We start from the raw sequence: 18412 nt of genomic DNA, 5'->3' as shown, positions 1-18412 counted from the left end.
CTCTTTTTTTTAACAGCTCATTATCGGGCTGTGTCTGGCTGCATGGCTCCGAGCCAGAATATAATGATGGGGATAAACTCGCCAGGAACAGCTACTTTCTGTCGGAGGCCATCTCAGGGGAGTGCCAGTGCACTCCCCCCTCAAACTCTCTCTCCCCCCCATCTCTCTCCTTTCCCCCTGCGCTCCCTTCATCAGACACACTGGTGTTTGTGCCATGTCATCCGCTGATGGGAGGAGAGCGTGGCAGCACTGGCTGCAGATCGCCCATCATTAGGGCCGCTGTGTTTCCCCCCGCTATGGCTCTCTTCGTTTCTCCTTTCCCCTCTCTCTCTCTCTCTCTCTCTCTCTCTCTCTCTCTCTCTCTCTCTCTCTCTGCACTTGTTAAAATTTCCTCTATTCTAAGATCTGGATTTTTTCCCCCTCTCCTCTCCTCTCCTCTCCTCCTACCCCCACCACTTTCCCACCTCCCCTCCGCTTGGCCCAGGTTATGGTTTAAACATGACGGCCATCCCTTTGAAGCGCGGGGGCATCACCGCCGCCATCATCATCATCACCATCATCATCGCAGAGCTCCGCACCTTGGACCAATTTAACCAACAGAGAGAGAGAGAGAGACCCCCACCCCAACACACCCGCTACCCCCGGGCATCAAGGTCTACATCTCAATCTGAAACGTAGCACTCGCTAGTGGAAGGGATTTTGTGTGTGTGTGTGTGGGGGGGGGGTGTCACTGCAAGGCCCGGTATCAGCCAGCGCCATTTAATTGCCAACGTGAGGTGGGTAGCCCCTCTGCGCCTGTTTAATGTGTAATGACCACGCCAGTGAGAGAGAGAGAGACAGGTTGATGGAGAGAGGGGGGGGGGGTACATATCAAAGGGCAGGCTTAGGCGTTAAGGGGGCGAGGGGAGGTGGGCTTACATATCCAGCCACCTGTCACAGGAGCTTACACACACACACACACACACACACACACACACACACACACACACACACACACACACACACACACACACACACACACACACACACACACACACACACACACACACACACACACACACACACACACACACACACACACACACACACACACACACACACACACACACACACGAAGATAATGGTCTTGTACTCGTTCCAACCCCATTATCAAAAATAATGTCTTTCATTGGCTCTGATGACCGCGTCTGCTCTGCTTGGCTCTGCTCCCCTCTGCTCTTGGAAGGATGTATTTTTTAACAGGACCTGGGTTATCCAGGTGTCCAGTGCAGGACCGGGGGCGACGCGAGGCTGCCTCGTCCTCTGAATCCTAATTTAGTTGGACTGTGGCACCGCGGGGACTGGTAGGGAAGCGCTGTTCTCTTGCTAACACCTTGTTCCCTAGCAGACTACAAGTCTACCATGTCTCTGTCTCTCTCCCTCTCTCTCTTTCTCCGTGTTAGCTGAGATGTCACTACATGTTGCCTTTTGAAAGCTATCTAATGACTAGGTTATTGCGTCTTTTAGGGGTTTTTTTGTCTTTTGCCAATTAGCCGTGTCAAATGGAATGACTGCACTCCACAAACACGATTACGATAAAAGACAAATTAGCAAGACATGGTCTCAGTTTACCTTTTTTTCTTTTCATTTTAGATCATCCGGCTTTACACATTTCGGCAAAGAAGCCTCCATCAGAGCATCAATTAGCTATGTCATGGCAACGAGCTGTCAACAAAGCAAATGCCATTAGTTTCGCTCTCTCTCTCTGGCTAAACTGGTTCACTTATGCTCTATCATACCGTAGTGGTGTCACACGCCACAAACAGCCAGCCTACAAGCTTGAGTGAGCTTGTAGATCTGATATATCCGTTGCGCAACTCAGTATACATCAGACAGTAGGTGGCCTTGGGGTGTTTCTGTTTCTTTTTAGCAGGGACATGCTAAAACCTTCCCTGCCACAGCCCTCCACCTATTCAGCTATGCTAATTCAATTAGGGGGCTCATCACAGAGCATTAGCTCTTCCCATTGGACACCCCACCCCACCCCACACACGCACACACACACACACACACACACACACGCCCACACACACACTCACGCGCACACACTCCCCCAGCCAAGCAGATTCAATTAGTGGCACTGGAAATAAGATGATGGCAACGTGGAGACTGTCATTAAGGGGCCAAATTAGCGGCCACTTAAGAGCCCAGGTCAGATGGATGCTGCAGCCAGACACCAGCGTCTGAATAGAGCCGCTCTGCGACCCCGTGACCCCATGAGGTCTGAACCAGCCAGGTGCCATGCACCATCTCCACAGCAATAATGACATTTGAACCATTAGAAAGGAGAAGGGGGGGCGAGAGGGGGTCTGTGACATCATAAACCAGTGTTCTCAAGGTGGGGTCCGGGGACCCTCACGGTCCCTTGAGAGGGGTTCGAAATGGACTCGCACAGGTCCATTTGGTTCTATTCGTGCACTGACAGAGTTATGGGTGTCATTACAAAAAACTTTTAGAACCACCGTCATGAACATTAGTGGGGTGAAAATAGAACAAAACAAAAACCCAGACAACTTTGTAAAGTTTGTGTCAAAGTCAGCATGCTTTCTAATTCACCCAGCCCGCTCCCCTGGCTCTGAGCTCACGTACTTGGCCCTGGACAGCACCACACCCCCCCCTTCTCTCTCTCTCTCTCTCTCTCAGCTGCCTGTAGCTTCTCTCCATGTGATCCATCAACGTCACCGAGGGTCTCCACGTGACGCCGCCGGGAGCTGCTTTTCCACTCAAGCTGTAATTAAAGTGATGCTAGGGCCTTGTCCCTAGACTCCTAACTGTAAACCATGCCTCTTCCAAGAAGGTCCCCTCACTGCATCAGCCTCCACAGAGAAGGGAGGGTATGTGTGTGTGTGTGTGTGTGTGTGTGTGTGTGTGCGCACGCAGGACCATATGGAATTGTTTTTTCCTTTTTTTCCTTGTCGCTTTCGTTTTTGTTAAAAGGGACATTCGAACCCACAAATCATTGGGCCATTTGTCATCTGCGGTTAACTCGTTCTGGCTTCCCACACAATACAGAGGACCCGTGCCCCCTAGAGGGAACAACATACACTTATGCAAAAAACAAAAACAGCAATTAATGCACGTACAGACACACACACACAAAACAGAAACACACACACACACGTCCCCTATGGGTGCACTTATGTCCAGAGCACCACTTGAGCTGGACCCTTAATGGGACAGAGGACCAAAGCACTAGCCAAGCAGTGAGGCCCAGCATACAGTATGTATTGCCAAATTCCACTTTAAAGTGTTTGTTTGTTTGTTTGTTTGTTTGTTTGCGTCTTGTCTCTACAACTCCTAACAAGGCCGTGGCCTCAGAACATCTCACATCTGCCTGACATGCAATGGGGGTAAATGTTCTTCAGGGGCCTCATTAGAAACAAATGATAAATATAATTAATATTTGATAAAGGCTAGCTGGGAGCCCTCGCTGGAGAATTGGCCTTTTGAACACAGACGGGGAGCTCTCCTTAAGGGAGAGGTTGTTGTTGCCGTTCTCTGTGTCTGTGTGTGCGCACACGCATGCGTGAGACGCCTGTTCACTGGCCTCAGTTTACTCCTTTACAGGGACGTATGTGTCTGTCTGTGTGTGTGTGTGTGTGTGTGTGTGTGTATATGTGTGCATGCGTGCACACGTTAGTCTCCCAGGGCTCAACTCACCTTGACATGGATGCGTTTACAGTGAGTGCAGTCGGGTAGGGGTGTCTGAAACCCCCTGTTGTGATTGGATAAACAGGTTGACCTTGCCTGCGAAGGAAGGAGGGAGGGGCGGGTGGGTGAGGTGAGGTGGAGGGGGAGAAAAGGAGAGAAGGTAAAAGAACAGAACTGACGGAAGAGAAGAAGGTAAAGCCCTCTGTCTCTCTCCTCTCTCCATCCAGAGACCCTTTATTCTCATTTGATCAGGACAAAAATCTAGGGGATTGCGGCGAGCAGATCAAAGTGAGGGGGAGAACTCTGAACAATTTGAATGCCACAAATCTTGATAGGAGTGGCTAATTAAATTTCATAACCCCGCGCTCGGTGTCGACAGAGCCGGGGCCCCCGTTCTCCCCGAGCTGGAACTAGGTGTTTTGTTGTGATAATTAAAGACGAAGCGCGGCTCCCTTTTAATGGAGCCGTCACGCTAATTGAGGTCTACACATCCAAAGACAAACAATAATGAATGTAAATTTATACCAAAATAAAGTGCGGCTGAATCAAAGGGCGCCGGCGCGGCGCTCGGGGCCTCTCCCGGTATTTAGATCGCGGTGAGAAAACATTAAATTAACAGAGCTTAATTTGTAGCCTTTTGTCATATTAACAAGTGTTGACAAGAGTTACCAGGGGAGAGCCCCCATGTGGAATTGTGGGTAAAATACTGGCAATCACGGTTCATTACTCTAATTGGACCTTACAGAGACATGCAAAATAGTGTTTGCCATAAAGAAGCCAAGTTGGGGTATGGTGGGGGGCTGAGGTACATGCAGTTTGGCTTCTGAGGCCTGGGAGTCAGTCAGAGGCTTTCTGTGGTTCAAGGAAGTGATGTAAGAGTCCCCTCTCTGTTCGTATGGTCAACCAGAGCTCTAACAGAGCCCAGACCAGTTGAAATAGAGATACCATGTCAGGACGAGGGGAGGAGAGAGACATGCAGCTTCTACAACAAAACAAAAAAATGCTATACACATATATACACTAGTACAATATTATTACATATTATAATAATGAACATGTACTGTAACATGTAACACAGTAACATCTCAACATGTTTTTGTCATTCGTGCTGTAAACTTGATAACACGACCGTTAAGTCAGATGGTCATCAGTCTATACAGAATATGTGCTCCATACTCTTACAGAGTGGTTCTGGTAGCAGATTAGCTTTGTCATTCACTCCATTCAGATGAGCGACTGCACTAGAAAGAGATTATATATTATATATTGTATATATATCTTTTTTTTTAAAGTGGGCGTTACTTACTGTGGTACTAACCATCCTAGCGGATGGGGGATTTGGCCGACTGCGCCTGGCGACAGTGGATAATAAGGAGATATGTCTGGAGGATGTGGTGGCCTTGGGATTCCTGGAGGGAGAGAGAGAGAGACAGAGAGAGAGAGAGAGCACAGAAGGAAATGAGTTATCAGATATCAAATTCTCTTATCAAACTAACATCTGTCACCATACAATATCTGACACAACTAGGGTTGGGATCTTTTAGGATTCTAACGATTCCGGTTCCTTAACGATTCCCTTTCACGGCCCGATTTAACTTTTCCAAAGGGGGGTTCCAAATGGACCCTTAGGTCAATTTGGTTCCATTTGTACACCCCCGGAGTTATGGTGGTCCTTGAGAACCACCGGTATTGCAATTGTATAGCAGACATACAAGTCCACATACAGTACCATCTCTGACAGTGTGATAAACCGATGCCGGAATGGAACCTACTCTGGTTCCTCAATGTTGGATCCTGTTCCTCCGGCTTCTGGATCCCAACCCTATTCACAACCCAGCGGTACACAGAGCGGCTGATGAAGAGGAGTAGGAGGAGCAGATGGGGGAACCCCCCTCCCCCCTTCTCCACCTGCTCCTGTTGTGTTCACATGTACACACAGTGCTAAAATCACGCCACCTGATCAAAGGCCTTTGAGGCGGCGGCGGCACGTGTTGGTGGAGGGAGAGGGCTTTACACCAGCATCATCATTCTTGTTGCAATTTGTCTACTGAATCAGTAGATTAACCATGGGAAACTATTGATGTTTCAGAAGCGAGCGAAACACAATACTGTCATGGTTTATAAACGAGACACAAGTTCGGTGCGCAGGTGGGTCCACCACGAGCCGCGGTCCTGCTCTCTCCCTGTAGCGAGGGCATTTCAACGGTTGCATCTTGAATAGTCCAGCTTAGTCCCTACATTTAACAACAACAGCGGTGTCCACCTTGGGGACATCGACCACCAAACGTCACCACTCCGCTTTCCATGGCAGCTGAGAGGCAGAGAAAAGAAACGTCATCAGCGGGCCGTGCTGAATGAAAATGCCCCGAGAAAAGGTTCATGTTACTGTACATGTTCTGCATTGAAAATAACTCTCTTTCATGACAAAGGGAATACTGGATGAGCAGAAAAAGCGTAGCCTGGTAACAGAGGGACTTTTCTTTGCAAGGGGGCATTCTGTTACATCTGGCCAGCTGTTGCAGCTGTTGCTGGAGTGCAGTTTTGGAGCCAGTAAGCGGAGCCAGTTGAGCAGTTCCACAGAGCCGAGGTCTGCTCTCACAAATCAGTCCTCGACGGCTGAGCGACCACACCCAGAGTCCCGGAGTTGGAGCCAGGTATGCAACAGCCAACGAGACAGGGGCCAAAGTTTCCGTCAGTGTTCGACAACAGTTGCCTCTGTGGAACAGTTTTGTGTCCAAAGTGGACATATTTACTAGGCTGCGTCCAAATGTAGCATTTAAATATAAAGACGGCAAAATAAAGACAGGACATGGCCAAAGCAGATGTTTTTTTTTTAAAAAGGCCCTGCTATTATCTCTGCCATTACTGTGTTAACTAAGGCAAGTTACGTCAACAGAAAAGCCCACCGGCGACATTATCACATTGCAGTGTTCCAAGTCCTAGCATAGCTCATTCATTAATTAAACACTAAGCTCAATTAAGCAGCACCATTAAGCAGTACATTAAACAGCAGCTGGGCTCGTTATTGGCCCTTTGTGAGGACGATCTTAATATGGGAACATTATTACCTAAAAAAACAAATTACCAAAATCCACTAGAGACCACTGGATAAAAGCAGGACATAATTCACCACACTGGAAGTACATTAACCTGAAAGGCTGTGCGGTTCCCAGAGAAAATAAATAACAAGAGGAAATGTTTTTGACAAAATTGTCGTGGAAATGAAGTGAAATTGCTCAAAAAATTTAAGTTGAATGGTTGTGGGAGTAGGGGCTGTGGGCAGGTCCCGCTCCTTTTTCGTCAACCCCAGTCCAAAACATTTTTCATCAAATCCATAACTAATGACAGCCAGTGCTGCATCCATAAAACATGGGGTTTTTCAACTTGGTGGGTCCCTTGTCACGAGGATGTGGAGAGAATGTGTCTCCTTTCCAACACACAGCAGAAAACAGCCTGCCGTGACTTCTCAGTGAACCTGAGCATCAGTAGAGAATTACATTTTAGGCTGGAAAAGGAGGAAAAGAAAGATGAAGAAGAGAGATCTCAAGGTATCCCTTCATGAGATGATAAGTTTATTTGGTAGACTTTCAATGCGAAACACCCCAAAATAGCCATAGCCGCTGGCTGCAGCAGCCGCCCTATTGGGAAATGGCTTAAGTAAGAATCACATCACAGTGTGAGCTTGTAAGGTTGTTGATGATTCATGATTGTATTTTTTTAATTGACCTTTTTACGATTTATCCCCCCCCCCCTCTTTACAAATGGCCGATATGGTGCCCCTCCCTTGAGAACTGCGGCCTCCACTTTGAGACCTGTCACTTGTAGGAATGAATGGCAGACAGTGTGATGTGTGTGTCCATGCACGCACATATGTGTGTGTGCGTGCGTGCATGTTGAGTCAACTCGTACCTGTTTTGGGATCCACGTCTGACTGTAGGTGGGGGGGTGGGTTCCCCGGTGTGAAGTGCTCATTGCTGTACGTAATCAGAGGCGTGAGCGGGTGCACATGGTGAGGGTGCTGTACCACTGGAACCTTATTAGACTGAACGAGAGAGAAGGAGGGATAGAGAGAGAGAGAGAGAGAGAGAGAGAGAGGGAAGGAGGGAGAGAAAAAAAGAGAGAGAGAAGGCCTGGGTGTTAATATTTGGGTTAGGGGGTAGGAGATTGCAGGCGCCTGCCACAGAATTACATCTTGGCTGAGAGGGAAGGCTCTCGTAGCAACAAGGGCTATCAAATTCTGGATGCTGTCTGCGGGCCAAACCAACCACGCCACCACAGTGAAAATAGTGCGGTTTGTAATTAAGAACACTTCTGTGGTGTCACCCCCGGAATCCAGTAATGCAATCTAAACGGATTGAGGGCTGGCTGGCGGGGGCGGAGGGAAAAGGGGTGGGGGGGTGGGGTGTTGCTGCCATTTCACATTCAGAGCTGGTACGTGTGACGGGGGACCGCTAACCACCGCGGTGGCGGTGATCGATCAATCTGCAAACCACTAAATCAAGCCAGCGCGTGTAAATCCAGTCATTAGCAGCGGCAGTCAGCGGTTCTCCTCTCCTCTCTCCCCTCCTCCTCCTCCTCTCCCATCCGCCTCGCTGCTCCCCCTATCCCCCCAGGGTCTGCTTCACACAGGATAGGCACTATTGTAATAAAAGGGGTAAAGACTGGAGCAAAAAAAAAGGAAAAAAAAGGGGTTTGGGCTGGGGGTGGGAGGCAAGAAAATCCATTTCTGCATTTTGGCCAAATTAGTTTAAGCAATGTAATCTGCTTTTTGTGCTCCTAAGTGGTGTAGACTCCCCCCCTCTCTTTTTCCTTTTCAATTAGCCAAAGATTACAGTGGCGCTTTAGGGGTCTGTGTGTGTGTGTGTGTATGTGTGTGTGTGTGTGTGTGTGTGCGTGGAGCCGTGGGCCCGATGTTAACCACAGCTCAGCCGCACTCATCAGGCTGCCCCACACACACACACACACACACACACACACACACACACAGGCAGACACACACACACACACACACACACACACACACACACACACACACACACACACACACACACACACACACACACACACACACACACACACACACACACACACACACACACACACACACACACACACACACACACACACACACACACACACACACACACACACACACACACAGTCCCCAACCACAAGATAACCAGATTAGCGCTCCTCTGACTCTCACCTCTTTATCCACACTTCCTCAGACTGCCCTCAGCAGACCAACAAGCACCGCTAATCAGGCTTATCATAACATGAATGATGGGCTCAGCTCCGTGTGAGAGTCTGGATGCGTGTGTCTGCATATGTGTGTGTGTGTGTGTGTGTGTGTGTGTGTGTGACATGTGCGTGTTTGTTCAGTCGGGCTCTCGTCCAGCCCAAACAGCCCTCATTAGTAGCTAGCAGCCCAAACCCAGACTGAGAGCTAAAGAAAACCACCGTGGCACGTTTCCAATGGACGCTGAAGGCGCGTTAATGGGACTAGATGTTGGCAGGGGGGCATACATACATACATACATACATACATAGATAGATACACGCATGCATACATGCATCATGCATACGTAAGACGCTACGTTCGGGGCCCAACGCTCATTGACTATACAAATGCACGAAGCCGTGAAGCCCAGGGCCAGATAAACGCGTGCGGAGCTTAATATAATGAAACCCAATCATCTCCGCGGGCCGCTCGAGGCTTAAGCCCCCCCTGATTTATACTTAGCTGCGCGCTGGTGTCTCCCGCCGCCCGCAAATAGCCCCGGCCTAAAAGCCTGCGACACAGCGCGGACGTCCGGGACACCATCGTGTGACTAAGTATAAACCGGGGGCTTACGAGTGAAACAACACACTGCATAGCTGCTTCAGTAGCTCTGCCACTGAAGCCTCATCCACCCACGATTTGGTGGGCAAATTCTAACACGGGTGATTGAAGCACCCGCACCCACCACCATCCGCACCCCCCCCCCCCCCCCACCCCACTGACTGTATGGAGGGAGCGTACGAGGCAGCCGATTCTAAACCTCAATCCTCTAGCGAGGAGAAGAAGGGTGGGAGCGAGGGAGGTGTATAGAGAGAGAGAGAGAGAGAGAGAGGGGGTATGGGGGTGTATTCCCCATTGCCATGGTCCCAATGAAACATTAATGAAGCCCAGGAGAACTCCAGGGAGACGGAGAGAGGAGGACCCATGGGACTCATTCACAGCCCTGAGCTGAAAAGACCATGAGAGAGAGAGAGAGAGAGAGAGAGAGAGAGAGAGAGAGAGAGAGAGAGAGATGCAAAGGGGAGGTGTGTGTGTGTGTGTGGGGGGGGGGGGGGTGCGCATTGGTAGAATAGATCTCATTAAAAAGGAACACAAACCGAGGCATTCCTTCCTGCTATGACGACGCCTCCTGATCTGATCTACACATCTAGGATACATTTATATACAGACGGAGAAATAAGGAAAAGAAAAGAGAGAAGCGGAGATGATGGAAATCACTGGAGTCGTGCCAGCTGCCACACACCTCCGATGACCTGGCCTGGACGTCCCTCTTTCGGTCCCTCTCCCCCCCCCCCCCCCCTCTCTCATAACCTCCTTTGCAGCCCTTCCTGTCCCCGTGCATTCCTCCCCTCCTCAGTAATGATGTGAAAGAATGTTGTCAATTCTCTCGCCGCTGAAAGGCTTTAGTGGCCATTTAAATGGGTTCTTTTGTCCGCGGGGCCCTGGCCATTGAGAGGACAGTTCACCGCGCTCATCCACTGAGCCCACATTTAGACAGAGGGTGAGAGAGTGAGAGAGAGACAGAGTGAGAGAGAGACACGCACACAGACTGAGAGAGAGAGAGGGGGAGAGAAGCAAGCCAACCAATTTACATCATAGTCACTTGGCTACCAGTGCACGCTTTTTTTGGGGGGGGGCTGAAAAGCTCAGAGCAATATGCAACAGTCTAGCTCTGCAGTTCTCAACCTGTGGTCTGGGGCCCACTTGGTGGGCCGTGAGGATATAGCAAGTGGGCCCACAAATAATATTTTGTATTGATAACATTAAATTAAATTAAAAAAATCACACCTATGTGAAGTGAGGGGTGCTCTTGTCGTCGTACATCATCCAATAAAAAAATGAATATACTTCTTCATGAATTAATTTGTCAACTTATGTTATTATCTTATCCATGATACAATGTTTATAAAAAACTCTTCTTTTCACCATGACCATGTAAGATGACAATTGAATTTGTGATTTTTCCCCCGAGCTGAATTAAATTTAGAAAAGCCGATTTGCTCGTCCACATAGGACGGAAATTCTCCATTCATTGTCAATGGTATTTAATGTTTGTGTTGCCACAAAAAGCCAATTTGTTCAGACACATGATGTAAATTCTCCTTTCATTGTCAACGGCAAATGTGACACGAGTTAAAGACAAAAAGCTGCCCCTCAAAAATCACACCTGTGTGAAGTGAGGGGCACTCTTATCATCGTACATCATCATACAGTACATCATATCATTCCGGCCAATCGGAATTTGCGTCCTCACCTCACCTTCGCCGTCAATGTTTGTGTTACGCAATGTTTGTGTTTACACAAACACTCACAATTGTCCATTCATTGTTAATGGCATTTCATGTTTGTGTTAGGACAAAGTTTGTGTTTGCACACACACTAAAAGCTGTTTGTTCTCTTAAAACCTTAAAAAAAAGAGTTTTCATTGTGATGATACAAACTTTAAGTATACTACATTGGTTCCATTGATCTAAGCCAGAACAGTCCATTATCCATCAGTAATCATTAGAATGCACGTGGCCCACCCATCTGACCACTTAGCTACTTCTAGCCACTGTCCTTTCCTCTAATCACCTATCTATACACTTACAGATATAAGAGGGGAAAGAAATGCCACCACATGCTACACCGCAAAGTCCTGGATGTTCATTTGAATGTTTAGAGTGAGTCGCGACAATGGGCGTCTAAAATGCTCAAGACCGTCAAGACGTCAAAAGGTTCCACTTATGTGTTCATTTCAGATGTGCTCATAGTGTACAATCTGATTCTCTAAACATCTTAACTTTTAAAAGTGCATCACAAATGGTTCGTTCTGCTGCAATCTCTACTGTGCCGCTTGTGTTTGCTGCTAATTTTGAGGAACTATTAAGAGGCTCCATGATCCGCCATTGCTGTCTACTGCATGTTATACAGGATATCACTTTAGCAGAGCGTTGACACAGAGCGTTGTCTCCTGGGTTGGCTTGTTCCCAACACACACACACACACACACACACACACACACACACACACACACACACACACACACACACACACACACACACACACACACACACACACACACACACACACACACACACACACACACACACACACACACACACACACACACACACACACACACACACACACACACACACACACACACAGGGCCTTGCAGACCCCATGGTCAGTGTGAAGGTGCACCTGCCTGGGCAGAGGGCCCTGCATCAGACCCCTGGGTCAGTGTGAAGGTGCACCTGCCTGGGCAGAGGGCCCTGCAGACCCCTGGGTCAGTGTGAAGGTGCACCTGCCTGGGCAGATGGCCCTGCAGACCCCTGGGTCAGTGTGAAGGTGCACCTGCCTGGGCAGAGGGCCCTGCATCAGACCCCTGGGTCAGTGTGAAGGTGCACCTGCCTGGGCAGAGGGCCCTGCAGTCCCCTGGGTCAGTGTGAAGGTGCACCTGCCTGGGCAGAGGGCCCTGCAGACCCCTGGGTCAGTGTGAAGGTGCACCTGCCTGGGCAGAGGGCCCTGCATCAGACCCCTGGGTCAGTGTGAAGGTGCACCTGCCTGGGCAGAGGGCCCTGCAGTCCCCTGGGTCAGTGTGAAGGTGCACCTGCCTGGGCAGAGGGCCCTGCAGTCCCCTGGGTCAGTGTGAAGGTGCACCTGCCTGGGAAGAGGGCCCTGCAGACCCCTGGGTCAGTGTGAAGGTGCACCTGCCTGGGCAGAGGGCCCAGCATCAGACCCCTGGGTCAGTGTGAAGGTGCACCTGCCTGGGCAGAGGGCCCTGCAGACCCCTGGGTCAGTGTGAAGGTGCACCTGCCTGGGCAGAGGGCCCTGCAGATCCCTGGGTCAGTGTGAAGGTGCACCTGCCTGGGCAGAGGGCCCTGCATCAGACCCCTGGGTCAGTATGAAGGTGCACCTGCCTGGGCAGAGGGCCCTGCAGACCGTGGGTCAGTGTGAAGGTGCACCTGCCTGGGCAGAGGGTTCTGCAGACCCCTGGGTCAGTGTGAAGGTGCACCTGCCTGGGCAGAGGGCCCTGCAGATCCCTGGGTCAGTGTGTGTGAAGGTGCACCTGCCTGGGCAGAGGGCCCTGCAGACCCCTGGGTCAGTGTGAAGGTGCACCTGCCTGGGCAGAGGGCCCTGCAGACCCGTGGGACCGGTCCAGGGAACACAGTGCAACAAAGGCCCCCTACGTGGGAGTCTTCACTCACTTCACTCCGACAAAAGACAAAACGAGACAAAGAGAACTTCCTGCATGTCCGACCTGCTCGCCACCCCCTCATTAGAATTATACACAAGTACATGTTGTCAAAGACAAGCACGCACACACAGCTTGCATACAGCTGTGCAATATTTCCAAGTGTCCACATTTGGCAGATTTACAGTCCCCAAAATAGCACAGCAGCTGAATATAACACACACACACACACACACACACACAGGTTGACCCCTGACCTTTAGAACGTCTCTCCAGCCACCCAACCACAGGAGGCCTCCCATAAGTTCACTGGCCACAGACAACTACGCAGAGGGGGCGAAAAAAACTCACATCCTGTTCTCTCTCTCTCTCAGAGATGTTCATTCCATTTCAGGAATCAATTAAAAAGCCTTTCTGGAATGATGCATGTGATGCATTTGTGACTAGGTAAAAACAAATGCATGCAGGAACCTACAGGCACTTCTGCAGGCCTGTGAAGTGGACAAATGAACGGCCGTCTCTGAGCCGCTTCATCTCAGCCCTCTGGGGGGGCTGAGAAAGTGACAGCAGGGCAGAGGGAATGAGAGGGATAGAGAGACAGAGAGAGAGAGAGAGAGGGAAGAAGGGGGGGAGGTGGGGTGGGGGTCCCCGACAGGAAAAAGCTGTTGCCCTTGCATTTCCGCCCGGTGGCACCTCCCAGCGCCAATCTGAGACCTAAATGTGAAGGTGGTTGACCTTGCTGACCTGTGGGTTTAGGGCGGCGGAGAGAATGGAGGGCGGGGGTGGGGGGTGGGGGGGCACGACAGCACTGGAGGCCCCATAAGGCCTCTTTCTCTCTCCCTCTCCCTCTCTCTGCTTTATGTCATGATATGATGAGTTGTCACAGGGGCTTGCGGGGGGCTCTAATGAGCTGTAGTGGGGTTGGGGGCCGGAGGAAGGAGGACAGGACCGCGAGGGAGAGAGAGAGACAGAGAGAGAGACGTGACGTGGGGTGGGGGCTGACAGCATGGTGATGGATGGGGGTGTGGGGGGGGCTCTCTCAGACCTGCAAATTCCAAAGCAAGCAGAAAGGGCTGCCTGAGCGAGCGCCCCCCTGCGCCGTTTCTCCCGCAACGTGCCAGTGGCCCGCGTCCAAAGGCACCGTGCACCAAGCATAAAGCACGTGTACGCACGCACGCACGCACGCACGCACGCACGCACGCACGCACGCACGCACGCACGCACGCACGCACGCACGCACGCACGCACGCACGCACGCACAGGCACAGGCACACAGTGTCAGGAAGAATGATTTGTGTTTGTGTTTGCCGAAGAGGAGGAGGAGATTACAACGAATAGTACAAACTGCTGCCATCAGTGTGAATGAATTCAGATGTTTGCCTTGATGGAATCTCCAGCTCCTCTGCAAGAGTTTGTCCTTGGGGATGAAGAATACCCGAGTACTGCCCCCTCCAGGCTGGAGATCTTAATCTGTGAGCAAACGTACCAGCATCGTGCCAGCCTGCGCGCGCACACACACACACACACACACACACACACACACACACACACACAGACACACACGCACGTACGTACGTACGGTCGTACACACGCTCAAAATATTACCTTTAGCACCGACATCAATCAATGTCAACCCGATCAAAACATGTCAATCAAAAGCCATCACTCAACCTCAACTATCTTAGGACATGCTCCCACGCATCTGAGATTTCTCAGAGCCAAAATGTGCCTATATTTATTACTTTACATAACAACATCTATATTTATATTTATTTCTGGATTAATAAGGAGGAAAATCCTTGTGAAATTAGAAAAGGGGAATGGCGTGATGAGAAAAAAAGGCATTTAGATTTAGGGGCCGATATGCTACAGAAGAGAAATTTGATGTCTCGCCAGTACCCAGATTACAAGCTCACAATGCTTCGCTTTGTGAGCTTGTATATCGGCTATTTTCACTACTTCTTAAATATTTGTTTTCTAATTAATGGAGTTTCTCAAACTTTTCTTAGATTTCTTCATGAAACGACTGAAAAGAATAATGCTTTTTGGGAATGTTTTTTTTTAATGGTTTGAAAGAATAATTAAAAACTAAATGTAGGAAAACATAAATAAAGGGACCCATAAAGATGTGTAGGCACGACCCACACATGGGTCCCGACCCACTGTTTAAGTGCGATACAGAGAGGTGTTGATCAGTCTTCTCACAGAGACAGGAGAGACACGGCGTCTCGGAGGGCCGAGGGGGGGCTCCCGAGACCACGCCGTATTTAAAAGTTAATCTATTCACTTTGCTGCACTGACACGCCGGCTGCTTGATCAGAGCGGCGAACAAAAATATTATGTGGGCCAGAGCCTTTTACTCCCCCCCCCCCCCCCTCCCCCATCTCCTACCGGCAGCACGCGAGTCATTCAGCACCATTTTAGCTTTTCTTGCCATCTTCCCGTCATCAAATAGAATTGCAGAGAGAGGGGACTCGTTGCTAATGTGTCGCGGAAAAATAAAACCGCACTGAAAATTGCTTATATATATATACGTATATATTGAGTGATGTTGGGTTGTACTCTCTAAATAACACATGTGTCCGCCAAATCCTTTTTATTGTAATGGTGAACAGCCCTTTGAGTTGTCCTACCCGACTTAGAGGAGCCTAATTTATCGCTTGCCGAAAACAACGGATCTACAAGCCAACATATGTAGATCAACTGTTTTAGGCAAGTCAGCTGAATGTCGGGGGAAATTACAAATTGGAATTTGGATCATCGCACAAGTGTCCGCAAAATACATGTTTATTTCATGTAAAAAAAAAAAGAAATCAAGTTCTAATTATAATATTCCACAAGTATTTTCTCCAATTGTTTATCTGCGAGCACCTAAGGAAATGATATAAGAACGCAATTATTTGTGGCATCAAATATCATCAGCTTGTCAGTCAGTGTTTACTAGAATATAAAATGAAAAAAGCACACTATCACAAGCTAACACACCGAAGATGAATAATGCAACGCGCGCGCACACACACACACACACACACACACACACACACACACACGCATGCACACCCACACCTGCTCCAATAATAGAATATACCAGATAAGAAACGATCTTTAAAGGCAGATGGCCACCAGTGCCAGTCCTACTCCCCCCCCCCCCCCCCCACACACACACACACACACACACACACACACACACCCTTTCTACCACCAGCAGCACCAAGATGCTACGTGAACCTGTCTTGTGCTACGACTTTAATGATAAGATAAACAGCTGCAAAAGAAAGAGAGGGATGGAGAGGGGGACAGAGAGAGAGAGAGAGAAGCAGGGGGGGGGGGGTTGCAGCGTTAACTCACCCAGCTGCTGAGATTAAGGTGCCACTGCCACCCTCCCACCTGCCGGAGGAGAGAGAGTGCGAGGGCCTCGGAGCTCCCGGCTCCCTGCTCGCCTCCCCTCTCCTCCTCCGGCCCGACCAGCGCTCCATCCATGGGGTGCATGACCCCGTCCTGCCCCTCACCACCAACACCACCACCACCAACCCCCGCGCCTCCCCCCGTTCCGGCCTGAGAAAAGCCTGCCCAATAATTCTCCACTGGCGTGCCTGCGTCCTTGCGGGTGTGCGAGTGTGGATCACCCAGGCTGGCCATGAGTGTGTGTTGTGTTGTCTACACCCCCTGCTGTGTTCCCGTGATCCGCCAGACGACCATTGTTCCCTTAAGGTTGTGTCATTAGAGGATGTAGTAGCGGTTGGGTGGTGAAGGGGGGGGGGGGGGGGGGTGTCTAAGGCCTAGTCTTGCTACTCTCTCACACACACACACACACACACACACACACACACACACACACACACACACACACACACACACACACACACACTGAATGAATGAATGAAGCGCTCATTCCCCGACAGTCAAACAAACAAGCCCACCGCGCCACAGCCCAGAATCCTTTGCTCTGTAAATCACGGCAGACCACCGGCGCTATCTCCTCTTCATCGCCGGTGGGTGGGGGGGAGGGGGGGTGGGGAGAAAGGTTTTGACGACGATAGGAAGCACTAGCAGTGACACTGCGTGAGTGCATGAGTGAGAAAAACATTATATATATTATTAGTGATGCACCGAATATTCGTCCGCAGAAAATATTCGGCAGAAAATGGCTAAAAATGCATTTTCGGCCTATTCGGTTTCGGCCCGAATAGGCAGAACATATATCACCGAAGTAGTGAATGCAATTAATGCATTCAAAAGAGCTGAATAAATGTTTTATGGACCCATAATAGTGATTATTATTTAAGTTAAGTTTTGCCATAACCATTTCCTTTGCCATAAATCAGGTAGCTTTAAGGTACGGCCATGACAGCAATGGTAGGAAAAAAGAGATATAATATTAATCATATTCGGATATTCGGTATTCACACACACACACACACACACACACACACACACACACACACACACACACACACACACACACACACACACACACACACAGTATGTATACTGTATATACACACAAATATATATTTTGTTAATATTAATAATAATATGTTTGTGTGTGAGTGTTTCTAAGAATAATGTATTGTTTGTGTGTGTGTGTGTGTGTGTGTGTGTGTGTGTGTGTGTGTGTGTGTGTGTGTGTGTGTGTGCGCACGCGCGGGCACACGTGCATATGTGTGTGCGTGCCTTGCTGTGCCTCCAGGACGCCCAGAGTTGAACTGGCAGCTTGAAAAGCGTTGGCTACAACAAGGTAAAGCGAGCGAAGGGAGAGACAGAGACAAAGACGAGAGAAGAAGGCAACAGAAAGAGAGATAGGAGAGAAACAAGAGAAAGATCGAGAAACTAGACACAACAACAACAAGCACAAAGGGAGGGCAGGCTCAGCAAAGTGTGACCAACAGTCATTTATCTATGTGATATCCCCCCCCCCCCACCCAACACCATCTCTCTCTCTCTCTCTCTCTCTCTCTCTCTCTCTGAGACAAGGACTTGGCATCTACAGTAACTCTGCTTGGCATCTACTCAGCTTTCTTTCCTTCTTAAAAAAATAAAAAAATAAAATTATCCACTTTAACCCTGGTGTCCCAAAAAATATATTCAATTTGTCAAGAGTTTCCGAAATGTTTCTAATTATTCCTATATATACACACACGTCATATTTTTTTTTAAATAGCCAGTCTACCAACTCATAACGAGTCCCCGCCGAACTATAAAGTGGTTAACCATAACCACATTAGCCAAAAATAGCCGATCTACAAGTTGTGAGCGTCTTG

General features: G+C 49.3%; 1 protein-coding gene across 11 annotated transcripts in view; it reads right to left on the bottom strand.

Annotated features, from left to right (window-relative positions):
• tcf7l2 (transcription factor 7 like 2) overlaps positions 1–18412 on the bottom strand; it is a 101695-nt gene that overhangs the window by 12877 nt on the left and 70406 nt on the right. For all 11 annotated transcript variants that reach the window (XM_079492949.1, XM_079492952.1, XM_079492955.1 and 8 more), the window contains 3 exons: positions 7600–7732; positions 4997–5099; positions 3700–3786 (listed from right to left, as the gene is read on the bottom strand). In XM_079492949.1, the coding sequence (XP_079349075.1) occupies positions 3700–3786; positions 4997–5099; positions 7600–7732 (323 nt within the window). The remainder of the gene's footprint in view (positions 1–3699; positions 3787–4996; positions 5100–7599; positions 7733–18412) is intronic.

Source organism: Electrona antarctica (assembly GCF_951216825.1).
Source record: "Electrona antarctica genome assembly, chromosome: 22".
NCBI lineage: Eukaryota > Metazoa > Chordata > Actinopteri > Myctophiformes > Myctophidae > Electrona > Electrona antarctica.
Note: the sequence above shows the minus strand (reverse complement) of the source record. Positions and strands in the feature narration are given on the sequence as shown.